General features: G+C 37.4%; 1 protein-coding gene across 6 annotated transcripts in view; it reads right to left on the reverse strand.

Moving 5' to 3' along the window:
* Positions 1-6,672: 6,672 nt before the first annotated feature.
* The window catches only part of PDE5A (phosphodiesterase 5A), a 131,479-nt gene continuing 121,162 nt past the window's right edge, over positions 6,673-16,989 (reverse strand). For all 6 annotated transcript variants that reach the window (XM_068680596.1, XM_068680598.1, XM_068680595.1 and 3 more), the window contains 4 exons: positions 16,431-16,494; positions 15,780-15,854; positions 15,179-15,262; positions 6,673-11,885 (listed from right to left, as the gene is read on the reverse strand). In XM_068680596.1, the coding sequence (XP_068536697.1) occupies positions 11,748-11,885; positions 15,179-15,262; positions 15,780-15,854; positions 16,431-16,494 (361 nt within the window). In that variant the 3' untranslated portion in view covers positions 6,673-11,747. The remainder of the gene's footprint in view (positions 11,886-15,178; positions 15,263-15,779; positions 15,855-16,430; positions 16,495-16,989) is intronic.

Genomic DNA, 16,989 nt, shown 5'->3' on the forward strand with positions numbered 1-16,989 from the left:
TTTGACTTAGGGAAATACATACCTGCTAGTCTGGAGATTGGAACTGGATAAAAGTCAACCAGTGCTGAGGTTGGAGATGTGTAGTTTTATTAGCACCCTGCTAAACCCAACTTGATGGCTCAAAGAATATCACAGGCTGTGCCCAGTGCTGTGCTACTCATGGACACCCATCTTACCCTTTAGCCAGCTCCAAAAATGGCCAAGATGAGTGTCTGTTTTAAATTGGATTATTTCTTCTTTTTTATTGCATTAGAGTATCCCTTGACCTTTGTAGTTATCATTGCCAATCTATATTATTTATGTAGTACATAGACGTAAACGAAAATATGATGTCAGGTTATAGTTCACCAGATTTACAGTCTCCTTTTTTATAGTCTTTGCAGAAATGTTCTTTCTGTCAGTGGTGTAGTCACTTGTCTTGAATCCAGTAAATAACTGAGGCTGTGCAGCAGTTCAATGTAGAAGAATATGTATATATAATTTTTGTGTGAATGTATAGCATACAGCATTTTTTATATGAAAAGACTGACATACTTGTTTGGATTTTTTTTATTTTTATTGGTAGATATTTTCAAAGTAGTATATTTGGTGCTTAGCGACATGGTTTAATGATGAGATTGATAGAAGGGTGATGGTTGGACCAGGTAATCTTGAAGGTTTTTTCCAACCTTAATGATTCTATGATTCTGTAATTTAATAATGGCAACAGGTCTCTAATTTACATTGTTTCAGGCCCATATGAAATCAAACAAATAGGAAGTTACTGTTTATTTTGAACAACTTCAAGAGAACTTTTCTAATTTTTAGGTGGCCCTGCATTCTCTCCAAAAACCTGTTAATTACTTTCATTTAAGAAATGTTTAAATATGTGGAGTAGTCTTCTATGTATTTAAACAAAATTAACGTTGCTGCTTGCTCTCCTCATTTAAACGATCTTCTTAAGCTCTGAAGACAAAACTCAGAGTAGTGATGTTCCACAGATTTATGTATGCATTTCTGCATCCAACTTAGTCCAGCAGTTCTCTTGAACCTTGAAAAAGAGAGTGAGTCTTCTGGAGTGAGTCCTAAACTAGCAGGAACTTCTCTCAGATGTGCTTTTCCTGTCAGCAATCTCATGGTTTGCCTCTCCCCATTTGTGATTCTGTGGCCTCCCTCAGAAGTCAGGCTAAGCAGCCAGCTCCAAACCTTTTCACCATAGGAGCAGCACTTGGTTGGTCCTGAATTTTCTGTTAACAGCCTGTTGCTTCATTTCTTCCCCATTTTCCCTTCCTTAGCATTTCTTTTCACTGAGCATGAATCCTTAGCATCCTCTCCAGATCAGCCCCACAGCTGTGTTAGTTAAGCAAGAATCTCACAGGTGGTTGATATTTATGAGTTTTATGGAGTCTCTGCATTGGTGTGGCACTGATGGCACAAGAAGCTGTTCTTCCCCTGAGGTCTGGTGGAATATTAGTGTCAGAACAAGCAGCTGCATTTTTATGAGATTTAACTCACACTTTATGAGTTACTTAGAACTCTTAACACACTACAATCTGACTTCAGATTTTTTGCATGTAAAAGAATGATGCTATGTATACTTCAGGGTTGAGTTCTTGCAAAAGCTGTCTTTTTCCTTCTAGAATTATAACTAAGATTGTTTTTGTATATATTTTTTTTAAATGTTGGAATCCCTCACTATCCCTCACTATCCTTTTTTTTTTTTTTTTTTTTTTTTTTTTTCTTTTTCCCCCTTCGTCTAGCTTTTCTTTGTGTAGATTTCAAAGCTGCATTGAAAAATCTGTTTAGTATTGCTGGTTGCATGGAAATCTTGAAAGCTAAAGGTGTGGATTCTTGTATTTGTGGCTTTCATCAGTTTGCCAGCTGTGGGATACTAGAAGAAGGCAAACTTAACTTTGAAGTTTGATCTTTAAATGAGGTGGATGGAATCAATGGTTAACTTATACTGCTTTGCCAATCTCATCATGCCAGCCCATGATAAACACATCAAGCTGTATTATGAAGATAATTCAGAATGAGATTCCAAAGATCAGGGTGGCAAAAATGCTTTTGCAGTGGGTTGCATTCCTCTATCCCATTTATTGTTTTGTGACTTGTCTTCAAGTTGTTCAGCCTAAAATTAGCAAGGACAGTAAACTCTGCTGTACCACAGAGTGGTACTGGCTTGGGGCCAGCGTAAACGTAATATACTTATATAAATATTATTACATATAATGTTGTTATATATAAATATATATATATTAAGAAAGATATGAGTCTCTTCATACCTGCTAAAACACGATGCAGGTTAACTGATGTCTGTCAGGTAATTGGGAACTGATTTGGCAGTGTTTCTGCATGTTTTCTGTTACAGGAATCTTCTAAATGTGCAGGAATGAATAGCAAGGATAGCTGGGCATTGATGTCATTTAAGTACATCTAGATCCCTTGTCACAAAGTTTGACTGAGAGTTTAAATCACAATACTTACATTTATATGCCTATAGTAAACATAATTCTATGTCAATAAAGCCAACCTTAGGATAACTTATGGGTGGCCTAGCAATAAGGAGTTCAACATAGCTTGACTAATGCCATCTCTTCCATAAATGATTTCCAAGTATGTATTGTAACTGGATGTTCTGCTGCAGCAGGCTTAGATCATACTTGAACTAGCTTTTGTCCTATTCCAGCTGCCCACTTGCTGAGTTTGTTTTTGTTTTGTTTTGGTTTTGTTGTTGTTGTAGGCTTTTGTTTTATTTGTAGAACCACAGAATGGTTTGGGTTGGAAGGGACCTTAAAGATCATGTAGTCCAACCCCCCTGCCATGGGCAGGGATGCCACGCACTAGACAAGGTTGGCCAAGGCTCCATCCAGCCTGGCCTTGAACACCTCCAGGAATGGGGCATCCACAGCTTCTCTGGACAACCTGTGCCACTGCCTCACCACCCTCATAGCAAATAATTTCTTCCTTGTATCTAATCTAAACAAACCTACCCTCCTGTAGTTTAAAGCCATTCCCCATTGTCCTATCCCTACACGCCCTGACAAAGAGTCCCTCCCCATCTTTCCTGTAGGCCCCCTTTAGGTACTGGAAGGCCGCTGTAAGGTTTCCCCAGAGCCTTCTCTTCTTCAGGCTGAAGAACTCCAACTCTCTCAGCCTGTCTTCACAGGAGAGGTGCTCCAGTCCTTTGATCATCCTGAGGCCATGAGAGCAAAGCAGAGGCAAAGAATCACATCCCTTGCCCTGCTATCCAAACTGCTTTTGATGCAGCCCAGGATACAGTTGGTTTTCAGGGTTGCAAGTGCACCTTGCCAGTTCATGTTAATCCACCAGCACCCCCAGGTCCTTCTCCTCAGGGCTTATCTAAATCCATTCTCGGCCCAGCCTGTATTTGTGCTTGGGATTGCCCCATCCCAGCTGCTGGGCCTTGCCCTTGGCGTTGAACCTCATGAAGTTTGCACAGGCCCACCTGCCAGGCCTGCCCAGGTCCCTCTGGATGGCAACCCTGCCCTCCTGCATGTCAGCCACAGCACTCAGCTTGGTGTCATTGGCAAACTTGCTGAGGGTACACTCGATCCTACTGTCTGCATCACCAACAAAGATGCTAAACAGGGCTGGTCCCAACTGTTTCAAGCAGTATCTGGATACTGCTGATAGTGCAACATATTTCAACATGAAACTTCACCATTTGAAGATTACTTAGGAATTTCCACGGTGCACAGAATGCATCTGTCTGATTATTTAGTAGTGGGCTGTGGATCTTAAAACTTACTCTCAAGCGTCTGTATATGCTCCTTTATAATATGTGTGTAATAGCTCTGTTCCATGAAGTGCTGCATGTTGTTGAGAGTTGACTACTGGAGAGATCTGAAGTGCAAAGGCTACTTCACAATAAACAGGAGGTTAACAAAAGAATCTAGAAGCAAAATGCAAGGATTTCTTGAAGAAATACTAACTCTGTTAGTCCCGTCATCTACTAGTGTACCCTAAAACGTGTCCTAGGATTACCAAGAACAGTAGAATCTGTCCTAGTCATAATGAAGAGGAAGTGACATTGAACTATTGCCAACATAAATAACAGCGTGCTTCTCCAGTAAACGTTACACAAATCTCTGAGTATTAGTGCCATTTGTCACTTGTCACATACAGACTGATGTCAGTAGACCTGTAGGGCTTTGAGTCAGGCTTGATTTAAACATGTATCTTAGTACTCTTATCCTGTGTTTTCTGGGTAGATGCTTTGTAGCAGTCAAATCTGGGGAAGTAGTTAATGAACTAACAGTGTACAGTGTTGAGTTTGCACTTATCTTTTCAGTTTCTCCAAAATTTGAACTGGCCTTTTGGTTCATTTCAACATAGCTGTTTGCTGATTGTACGCTTTTTCTCTTGACTATGATACAGCTCCAAACTCCACAAAAGATTATTGTGATTATCTGGATTAGTGACTTGAATCTAATCTCAATCTGTAAAATAACGATTTTTTCTGAGCTCAGCATAATAGCAAGGGAGCACCCTACACAGCTCAGGTAATTAAGCATTTGCATAACGAAAGGGAAAGATGACTTCAACACAAACATTCTTTTCTTCATGTCTTATGTAAAAGCAGAAGTGGGACCCAGATCTTAATTCTGTCCAGCTAAGAAATAGATTTTGTGTGACCTTGATCAAATTAACCTCTCTACTTATCTGTGAACTGAACTTCCCTTACATTTAAAAAGCCATTTATGTCATAAAATAATATGCCAGTGACTTGATCAACTACTACTACAAAAAAAAAAAAAAAAAAAAAAAGGCTCAAAAAAGTAATAAATAATGCTTGTAAGTGAACTAATCACGTGTAACTTAGTGGAATGATTTAACTGCGCGTTTTACTCCCAGTGTTTGTTAAAGATCTTTGATGATGTTAAAGAAAAGAAAGCTATGTAAAGTACAGAGCTATTTATCAGCCATTATGAACTGTTGGGAGGGCAACAGCAGGCTGAATTGCTTAGCCTCATATTTCATCAGGAAAGAGGATTTTATTTTTGACAGTACAAATTCAGAACAGAAAATAATACAGCTGTTTGAAGAACAGTTTAATCTCTCAGGAAATGTAAAAATAAATTTCTGTGTTAAGTAAAATAGAGTTTTGGAAAAACTGCAGGAAGTACACGCAACCAAATATTAGAAGAAAAAATTTGAATTGAGTATACTGAAGTGAAAAATTACTGTGTTTGTAACTTTTGGTATTTTTCAACTTAACTTTAAGTTCTAAAGTTATGGCTCCATAAGTGCTGAAAAATGCTACTCTCCTCTGAAGGGCTGAAAAACTTACTGGCTGCTAGATGCCATAAATTTAGATCCTGAAGCTTACTACTGCAGCAAACTCATCATTTAAATTAGTCTGTATAGATCTTAAATAGTGATCCTTCACTGGTGCACATCAGCAACAGCTGTCACCACTGTTACTAAAAAAAGGTGGAAGAAGGGGCTATCATCTTTTCCCGTTGTTTAAAAACGGTCATCACTGTGCAAGATGTGAAAGACTGAGCCTAATATTCTTTTTCACCTCTTCACCAAAATACCCTAGTTCAAGGTGATATTCTTTTCTGGGTTGGGTAAGGAACGTGTTGCAGTATTCCTGCAGAAAACTGTGCCATTTCTCCAAAATGAATTCAAACATTCAGCAGGCCAGTGAACACCAAGCAGGAGCATGCTTAGGTTGGTGACTGGGGTGGAAAGATTGGAGTCCCAGCAGCAACTGGTTACCTGATATATGTAGATATACACAGGCAGTTGTTCAGTTGCACTCACAAATTGCAGTTGGTTTGTGCAAACAGTGCTTGGGTTTTGTACTGAACTAAATCTGGCCCTTCATAACTTTTTGAATGAGCCTGTTGTTTGTCAGGGATGTACATACTTGTTGGTTTTGCCTAGAGCTAAAAAAAAAAAAAAAAAAAAAAAAGTTAAGCCAGAAGTGTTGCTGTGGAGAACCTAATAGCCAAAGAACAGTGCCAAGCAGCCCATCAGTCTAGATTTACTTCTAGGATCAGCAGTTTGCACATGATGCAGCTTTTGGTGTAAAGAATAGAATTTTCACAGTTTTGTTGGAAGTCACTGGGTTGACTATTTCAGTCTCTCTTATATGCTACCTAGAACTTGATAGCCAGGGACAGATGTTGAAGATGGATCTGTGTAACACTTTTATTTGCCTACTACCAACCTGGTTTCTGACAGCTCCTAGCAATTGTAGCTGCACTGCTCTCTAGTGGTTAGTAGCAGCAAATTATTTTTTGCTGTTAAAAGAAACCCCACTGTCTCATGTCAGTAGTGCTCATGTTAGAGGTATCTTGATATTAATAGTAAAGTTTTTGTCAGAATTTCTGGGTGCTAGAAAAGTTATTAAAAATGCAGTAAAATATGTATTTGCAGAAGTGATGTCTTGACTCAGGCAACAGTGAGGTGTTGAAAATTTAACCTCAATAATGCTAGCTAACAAAGAGTAAAAATTATTTGACATTGTCCTTTTTATTTTAAAAAGCATGAAAACAGTACAAAGAGAAGAATAAGTAACTAAGCAGCAGTTTGACCATCAAAAATAATGTGACTCTCATATTCGCTATCAGCTGTACAATTAAGAAGGACTAATGGTTCTCTTAAGTAATGTAACTAGTTTTACTAAATAGTCATAGGACAGAAGCAAGCGAGAACACATAACATTCAGAAGACTTTAATACTACTTAAAGGCAGAACATTATATACAGAGTAACCCAGTTAACCTAGTACAAAAATACTGTGCCCAGAAACTATATATTTATTCAAATATTTTTAAGATAAAAGAATGCAAGTGGACAAACTCAGTGGCTAGTGACTGTGATTAAGATTTTTATTAATCAATAATAGAAATGTATATTAAAACTATTTACAGTGCATTTCACACTACATTCTTCAAGAGACACATGCATGTGTCTGCCACGTGAATATACAGAGGGCTCAAATTCTAACTTTGATTACATCTGTAAGGTACCTTGGGCATCAGCAGCAATAGCTGAATGAATGCAGTAAAGAGCAGGTGAGGCAGGTGTTACCAAGGGTAAGAGTTTGGTCCCTCTTTATTGGTGGAAAAGGTGGATTTGACCCATTCCTTCACTTTCTATCCAGTCTCCCACTGAGCTCAAGCCAACACCCTCTGAGGTAAACTGAAATTACATAATTGACTTTAAATGGACACTTGAGCATGCCTTAGACCCTGGCATGACAAGCTCATGCTGTGAAAGTTAGTGGAAACTAGCTATTACATAGCATTGTCACATAAATACACATTTACAAACAGTGGTACTTAGATATGAGTTTCTCTATGGAAACAGGCTTTATGTGGAAAATAAACTTTCCTATGCGATTTCCATTCATCTAGCAACGACAAAGATAAAGGATCTTGAAGTCACAATTTGCTATATTTAGCAAGTGTCACCACCAATTACCAGGCCACACTCTGTGATGTTTCTTCTTCCTGTGAAAGTCCAACCCAAAAAGTCCAGCCCTCGTTATTTCTCATACTCAGGCCAAAGTCGGATTTTTATTCAAGCTCCAACGTTCAAGCTTATCTCTCAAATTAGTGCAAGTCCCCGAAGAAACAGAGCAGGGGAGTGTGAAATAAAGCTGAAACCTTGTGGAATGTAAAGTGCATGTGATTTGATGTGAAGATCGACCTACAGCATTGCAGAGACAAGACTCTTAACTAAAGCTAATGTAAAAATTTACCTGAAAGCTTAGGTCTCTGTAAAACTTTTAAAAGTGTAAGAATTAACTATGAATGAGGCACTTTTTTCCATCAACACTCTCTGCTATTTTCTCATGCTTAACTGTGAGGGGCACCAACCAGTTCACTCAGGAAACATCCCCTAATTTTAAGGGGTAGATCTGACTTGTCATAACCTTTCTGTGTAATAAGTTGCACAGTCAGTTATTCAGTAATTCTGAAAAATCTTACACAAGAATAAGACTGCTCCAAAACTGGTAGTTCATGCCACTACCAGATAAAATGCATTGGGTTGGAGTTCAAAAACGTAGCTTTACATGCACTGAGTTGGCAGAAAGTGATGCACAAAATCAGGCTTCAGCCCTCTCTTCTAAAGAGAGATCAGCTGGTTATCAATGCAAGAGATTACTCACTTTTATCATTAGCCCACTTGCATTTGCATTCTGGCACGGATCTGAGTGATTTACTCTTGAATTTAAACTGATACTGCTTAAAAAAAAAATTAATTCCATCTCCAAAATCAAAATTACATTTTTTCTTTTTTTCTCCACTCTTTGTGGGTAATAGGACTATATATTCCACAGCTAATACTGGATGTGTGGCTAACCTGCTGGAAAGAGAAGTACTACCTACAGCTTAAGAGCCTCATTGTTATTTTTAACTAGAAGATCTAGAGTTAATCAATAATTTTGTATATGTTAGTACACATGAAATTTTTTTTCAAAAGGGGGACAAAAAGAAAAGTGCATTTTAAGCATTAACCTGTACTGTGGTGTGACTTCAGAAGAATATATTTGCATATCTGAGAACAAGTAGGATCATAACCTGTCTTAATTGAGACAAGGATTAAAAATTAGTGGGACAAATTCTGTAACCGAAGACTTAAATAACAAAGTTCACAACAGCTTTAGCAGACATAAGACTGAACTGACAAAGTGCTAAACTCCATTTCTGCTTGTATCTTCCGCTTGATTTCTTTAGCTAAACAATGTAAGTTAGGGCAGAGTATGGTTGAAAGCCTACTAAAATAATCAGATACACAATTCATGATGAAATTTATGATAGTGGCATGGCTGGATTTGAATTCTGAAGGCAATGAAATTCAGTCAAAAAACAGCCTGGCTTTTTTTTTTTTTTTTTCATACTGTCACCTATCTACATTATGAAATAAAATAAAACTTCCTGCAAACAGTCCACACAAAGCTATGAGACGAAACCAGCACCCTTTGACTTTGCCTTCAGGCAGAGTGAAACACTACAGAAGCGATTTGATTGTTCTCTGAATTTTCACAAAGTACAGCAAACTATGCTTTTAAGATTCTAAAACCAGTAGTTAAAGTGTTTCTTTTTGTAGAAATATATACAGATACAGGTATATTGTGATATTTAAATGTTTTATTTACTAGGAACTATATTTCTATGAATGTTCCAATCTTTGTAGTGGAAGAGATTCTGTGGGATAAATGTGTACAAATATGTAATTAAATATATGCACATACTGTATAACTTTGTTCGTTCTAAGTGAACCTTTGAAAAATGCAGCTTGTGCATTTTTTTCAAGTCAAAGGTAAGAATCCAGCATTCTTTTGTAATAGTTACAAGCTTATATCATAATAAAGCTTTGTTGAACACACAATATAGCAAAGAAATATAATACTGGAACCTTAATGTAAATGATACATCACTACACTGTAATATCACCATAGTTGATTCGCAGTGTTGTCACCATGAATTACTAGTCTCAACCATACCAGCAAGAATGCATCTTTATATACATATACTTTGTTCATATTTATATTAAATACGTATTTCCTCAGTTGACATAATAATTATAGTTCAGCATCTCAAACATTCAAGGAAAAGAATATACAAGGACTATGCAAATGCTGAAGCAAGATTCCTATGTATCAAAAAGTACCTAAAAACATTGTATTTCTTTTGAGGTGGGAGACTGAGGGGGCAGTATGCTGCAATTTTTCTGCATGTCTATGACCTATTACATACATATATTGTACTGTGTATGCATATAAATACACATATGGAACACAGAACAACAATAGCTCTGGAATTCTTAATTATTGTTGAATTCCATACTTTCTTGGAAAATCCAAAAAAAAAAAAAAAAAAAAAGAAAACAAAAACCCCATAGGAGAAATACTTCTGTAGAAAAAAAAAGTTTTCAAATACAGCTGCAATAATATATTATTGGTAGTCAGAGAAATTTGAGATGGGATTTAATCAGTGACAAATAATACAGGTTGGCAGAAACGCTGCAAAATGGATGAATACATTATTCTACATTTTTAAAAAATTTAACATATTTTGTGGAACATTTTGAAGCACTTGCTTCATTTTTTGTTAGCTGCTGGTATTGCTTATTTAAATGCATAAAAAGAGGTTGTTTTTGGTGTCATTCTAACCAGCTACTAGAGGTGAGATTGATAGTCTCCTGGGAAGACAAATTTATTGCAATTTCCAACAAGAATTTTCTGGATTAGTGTGATACCAAATAACTCCTGTCCTTCAAAGTATAATACTAAGTATATGACCTTTACATTATACTTTTTTGATTTTAACTAGAGTCCTTACTACAGATAAAAAAATAAATAAATGAACATTTTCTGTCTCTGTGTAGCTGAAGTTATGCTTACCACTAACCAATCTTAGCTTGCTGACATTAGTCTCTTAATCCTGCTCAACCAAAGCAGTTGTAATCTCTTTGTACTACTCTTTTTAGGTTGTCTTATTTGTATATTTTCTTGAATTGGTTCCCAATGATCAGTATAAAATAATTTTTATGATTCATCTTCATTTGAAGAAGTATCAATGCCTTCTTTTCCTAGTGCAAGTTAATTAATTCTTACTTTTCTGAACATTAATGCCTCATATACAGATGGTAAATCCCTGTAGCATTCTAGTCTGTATTTGCTTTCAGTATTCTTTTTTCATATTCCTTTAAAACATGGTGGATCATTTTTTACATTAACTAGTGCTGCTAAAAATGATTTTTAAAAGATATTAGCATAAAATTTTCTTCAAAGTGGTCATAGCCATTTCATAATAGCACTGGTCCTTGATGGTCACTGGAAGTATGCCATTCCTGCATCATTCTGATTCAGATTTCATCTCTTGCAGTCATATTCTCTTCCACTTTTCCTGCCTGTGATTTAGTTTGTTGGTTATGATGATGTAAAATTCAACTTCAAAATGAAGTTAAAACCATATAGAAATGATCCTGTTTAGTTTCCATTTCTCTTTTTGCTTCCTGCAGACTTCTATGGGAATCGCTCTTCCAAGGCAACCTGTCAGTTATGTTGCATTTCATCAACAACAAGCAATTTCCATTATCCATGGATAATTATGACACTTGTACCACATAATTCCTAAATTCTCCATTGCCTAGTAATTCACAGGGTTTTAAAAAATTGATGTAAGACATTTGCTAAGACATTCTTATCACATGAAAAAGCTACTGGGTACACAAATACTGGGGCTATTTCACTGCAAAGCCCAGTTCTGTCTCCTGAAAGAAGTCAGCACAGTATATGCTGGATTAAGCTCCCCAGAGTTAGTCCCAATCTTTCTTCACAGCCTCTGGGAAGAGAAGAGGCAAGACCACTCATTTCTTTTACAACCTTACACAGCAAAACTGGAAGAGGAAAAAAGGTGCGAAATGCAGTAGTCTTTAAGATACTGGCCACAACATGATCACTGAACAACTATATACATCTATAAAGTAATAGGCTTTCAGAGACAGTCGAGTAACTGCACTCGTACCTTCTTGTGGAATAGGGTAGCATAAACTAACTTTACAGATCTTTTTTGATCTCACTCAGATGTCATAAAAGAAATATATGATCTTTATATAACCTTTGCATATACATGGTCATGCTATATCTTGAAATGTGGAAAAATAATACAGCAGTGGCAAAACATAATCCAAATCCATACAGTGTTTAGTAAAATGCAGTACTCCCCTATTACTATGTCTTCTATGTGAACTTAAGCTTGTGGTTTTAAAATCGGCATCTCAGTTCCGTTTGGCTTGATTGCTTTCTCCATTAATCAGATTCTTCTCTTGTTGTTCAGCCAAGGATTGCCATTTCTGCCTATTTTTCCTACAGCCATCCAGTAAAGGGTAGCAGGCCTCTGATACATGCGTTAGGGCCTGAAATAAATTGTAAAACATGTAAAACAGTTTAACAACAACAAAAGTGTTCTTAAAGTTGACCATTAGAGAAACCAGAATGACTGAAATACGAGGTCTATTTATACCTGAAACTGAATTTGTATCTTGACGTTTAAGGATCAACATCCTGTTGCACTTCAAACATGAATATAGTTACCCAGTAAATTGAACTGTATGACAGTGTCTGTGCAGCACATGATACACAGGTGCAGGAGGAACCATCTTAATTTTGTTGTGTTATGCACTAATGACCCGCCCAGGATTCCTAGTGAAGTACCATGGATGGACTTTGTTTGCAAGCCAGCCCTTTCTACATATGGCAAGGCTGCCATTATAAAGATGACCTTGGAATGGGAATCAGAATCAGATGCAGAGCAGTTATAGTCAATGTGACCATATTCACTGATGACGTCACTACTGATTCAGAGTTGTCCCCAAAATATTTGAATTCAAGGCAATTAGCACCTGCTAGATAAATTCCATTTGGCACTTGGTGCCTCTGGGAAACAGCTGTAACTGAAGTCTATCAAGTGTTTTTCATGATGTGACTGTGACGGTATAGCAGACTGAAAGAAAACTGGGTTGGTATTTAAATATAGAATTGAAAATTAAATAGAAGAATAAACATTTTTGTGTTTTTCTGATGGAAGTGATGAATACATATTCTCACACGACAGTGACACTTACTCCTTACTTGCATGAAGGGTTCTGCTGACTTCTGGAATGAAGTCACCCTATTCAGAAGTGTGGAGTGGGAGTTTAATATTCAGACAGTGCTGGACTACAGGGTATGGGCAAGAGTGAGACCACTGATTCTAGAACTACTATGAGGACTGTTAAGTATGTAGAGAAAAGTCCCAGTTCCTCTGCTGGTCACTATATATATTTCAAAAGTCAGAATTTCACATGGGTACTCTAGTGAATTATCAACTTGTATAAATCTTCATAGTTCCTTTTGGCTTTCTAGACAGTGTCATTAGTTCCAGTAGACCTAAAAGAATTATTCTTGATTTACACCACTGTAAGAAGAATGGGGCTCTCAAATATCTCTTGAGTATTCCTGATTTATTTATCTGAACATATCTAAACAGCAACTACTAAATGCTACACTTTTTTCTATTAAAAACTGAAGAGTGAAACATGCATTTGTGTTTTTTACATATTCCTGAACTTAAATGGAAGGCATGCAGATCAGTTAGCATAACTCCACTGGTTATCTGTCTAAAACAAGCCACACAGCTTCAGTTCATTGGGATTTGAACAACTCTGAATAACATGGTAAGTCACAAGCTTGCAGTGCTGCACTGGGCACTCACTTCATCATTGTTTGTCAAATTCCTACTGACTAGATGAAAGCTAAGAAATAGTTGGTGAAAACGCTGTAGTTATGATCCTGTTTATTGTTTGCCATTCTAGCATTATACTATTTGAGAGTGAAATGTGTGCTCGTTCATTTTCAAAGTAACATAGAAGTTGCTTATGTTTTACCATTTATTACTCATTGAACTAAGATCTGTGTAAGCAGCTGATATCCCCTACCTGTACTCCAATTAAAATAAACAGTGTGTCAGCTCACACTGTAGCCCTTTTCTTGGATTTACCATTATTGTTACTGGTTTTGTCACTTCCTCATAGGCTCCCCATTCTCTTTAGCGCTCTCTGCCCTTGCAGATAAGTCATGCTCACTTATCTCTTCAGTTTGGACACGTGCTGGCTACTCTGAGCCTACATAAAGTCCCATAAAGTCCCTGCTGCCAGCTTGCAACGTGTCATTCCTGTTCAGGACAGACTTTGAGACAGGATGAAAAATAGGAGTGATAAGCAGAAAGCTGTAAGAGGCAACATGTACATGCTTATAGCCCCTCCTGTATGCATGGCATCTCGTTCTTTCTTCCCCAGTTAAAGAGAAAGGAGAAGACTCCTAACATTTGTAGGTGCTCTTGGCTGCCAACCAGGAATTAGATTGTCTTCAGTGCAGCATAACAAAGCTGCAGTTACAAAGCAGGGACTAAGTCACTAGTAATTGCTCACACACCTCATTTCCTTGCAGGAACTGTACAAGACCTAGGTACAATTTGTACTAATATTATTTGGTAACTGTTGATGTGTGATGCAGTGCATACTTCAGAGTAAATAACTGAATGTTTTCTGATCTTTTCATAAATGGGAAAATAAAGTTCTTCCCAGCAAATAAAGCACAGTTATACAGTCTCTGGAGCTGTGGACATTTCAGACTTGTTCAGATATCCTGTTCAAAGAATTTTCTATCTGTATAGTGTGTACCTTTGCTCAGCTACTTAAGTCTTCTTTCAGCAGCTTAACTACTACTGGAGAAAGCTTTCTGAGGCTTCCCAGCAAAGGCTGCCTTATTTTCCTGACAACATTTTTACAACACAGAAACATGCAGGGGGCAGCAGCTAGTAGTTCCCTCCTTCCTCTACCTTTGTGTTCTTCCAACTGGTGGATATGGATTCTTTTTAGAAAGATTTACTTTGTAAAAAGGAAAAAGCTGAATAATCACCTTTGTCCTCCCATTGGAAGGTTAGACTATTTATTCTTCACCTTTCTTTTCTTTTACCTCATTGCCTGTAAAACACTTGCTACAGTCTCAGTGGACAAGCTTTCACTCTAGTGCTTTACTGGTTTAAAAAAGTTAGGAATTATGATTTGTTTCATATTTTATCTGACCAAGTATTTACTTATGCAGTTTGTGACCAGGATGAAAAACACTTTAATGAATACTCTCATGCACTGCTTTTGTGTGTGATGAGAGAGAAAAAAATGGATGGGAAATTTTGAACTCAGGTGAATTTCTTATGTGTGTCATATATCACCTTTTGCATGAAAAATTCTGAATGCTATAGAACTTTTAAACAACACTCTTTATCAGTGCAGTACATGGATACCATTCTTTCTACAGATAGCAAAGGATTAGACGTTTTTGTCTTTCCCTAATGATCACAGCAGCTCACTGGCAGAATCCAAAATATAACCCAGGGATCTAATACCAGTCGACAGAACACAGCAATTACTACTAGATTTGTAAAAATTAAAACAGCATACATTAATCAGCCAAACATACCATGAATGGCAAATACTAAAATAATCATTTCTCCAACTGGATAATGCACTCAATTATATATATATAAAATCTTATTTTCTTTCTAACTTGGGTATTACAACAAATTTTGTTCTAATTTTAAATCTGAAACTATTAGGAGGTACACTGAGCAGTTCTGGTTTTAGATATTTCCAGTTCTAAGGCACCATACCTCATACAGCTGCAAACAAACAGCGTCAATGAATCCAACCTGCATGCTTGGAATTTTGTTTTTCTTCTCTCTGTTCATTAAATCCTGCAAATAAGAAGTAAATAAGCTCTATGTTTAATAAGCTCTATGTTTAAATGCATTTAAAGATGAAACAAAAACAAAGGGTCTGGAATCAAAAAGCAGCACCTTAAAAACACAGCAAGCTCAACACAGTGAGGCATCAGTACTTGTTATAATGCAGGTAATTTGACTGCATGACTAGCCTTAGAAGGTTGTCTTTGGACTGACAGAGCTAGAGGAATAGAAAAGCTTATTTGTTTAGGACAGGCTGCAAATACGTACGAATTTAGGAATGTACTTCCTAGACAATTTAATAATACTGATTTAGAAGAGATAATGCTATCTGTTCTTCTGGCTCAGAGATAATGACGTAGTGTTGGTGTCTGGGAACCACAGAAGAAAACTGACTGCTAGGAAGACAGGGAAGGAGTTGGTCCTAAATTCTGGTCACTGACAGAAGTGGTGGCTTTTAAAAAACAGGTGAAGTGCTATTTGCAGAAGCCGTTTAAAGAGAGGTGATTCTATATCATCTTCCACTTACTGTTGGTTCTATGTTGAGTTCCTTCCGCTCTTTATCGCCCTGATCAAAGAACTCGGCAGCTACAAGCTCAGCAATCTGCAAGAGATTTCACACGTTGAGAGCTATAAAAGCTTGCTTGCCTACCAATGATCAAAACTGTTTTCTGAGTTTCCTACGTCTCCTTAGGATACATCAGATTGGGATTCCCCGTAATGAGAATCTTCAACCTAACAGCCAGCCTTTAAATTTCTTTACATAGGTCTGTGCACAGAAGAAACACATGCATGTGCTGATACTTACTCTGACAAAGTAACATGGATAAAATGGCACAGAAGTGTCTTACCACTGGTAACAGCTGGAATGATCCACATAAAGGCCAGCTGATACTAAATATTGTTGTATCAGTTGACTACCTTTTACTAACACTGAAATGTTACAAAAAACAGAGTCATGATTCACCTTCAGACTAACCTACTAATGGGCTGACATAGCTAAATGCACAGATCTTGCTGCAAAGACCTGAGAAAGTCTTCAATCCACATTTAGCACTTTGAAGGACTGCTTCCTAAGGCTCTGTGTTCCACCCTTGCCTTTGCAATACAGGTTGGATGGAGGAAGCAGAAGACGTCATGCAGAGTTTGTATTTAGGAAGCCTTAAAATTAAACATATACCCGTTGCTGAACTGGCCATGGTTTGGTTATGGCTGATAAATCACAAGCAGTCATCAGCATTGCTCTACAGAAAAAAAAAATAAAAAATTATGAATTACTATATTATGAAATTTATGTAGACACCAAGACAAGTGATTAGTAAATAGAATATCCAATTTCAAGAAAATTCAAGTCAGAAAAACAAGTGAAATTAAAGCAAAGTTATAAAGATGTCCAAGGCTTGCTGATGTGGTAGACCCTCTACAACTTTCTTGTAAGGGGGTGTTGAGAGGCAGGAGACCTTTTCTCCATTAACACCAGTGACAGGACCCGCGGGAACGGGGTTAAGCTGAGGCAGGGGAAATTCAGGCTTGACATCAGGAGGAAGTTCTTCACAGAGAGGGTGGTTGCACACTGGAACAGGCTCCCCAGGGAAGTGGTCACTGCACCGAGCCTGTCTGAATTTAAGAAGAGATTGGACTGTGCACTTAGTCACATGGTCTGAACTTTTGGGTAGACCTGTGCGGTGTCAAGAGTTGGACTTGATGATCCTTAAGGGTCCCTTCCAACTCAGGATATT

This window comes from Anas acuta, chromosome 4 (assembly GCF_963932015.1).
Source record: "Anas acuta chromosome 4, bAnaAcu1.1, whole genome shotgun sequence".
Taxonomy (NCBI): domain Eukaryota; kingdom Metazoa; phylum Chordata; class Aves; order Anseriformes; family Anatidae; genus Anas; species Anas acuta.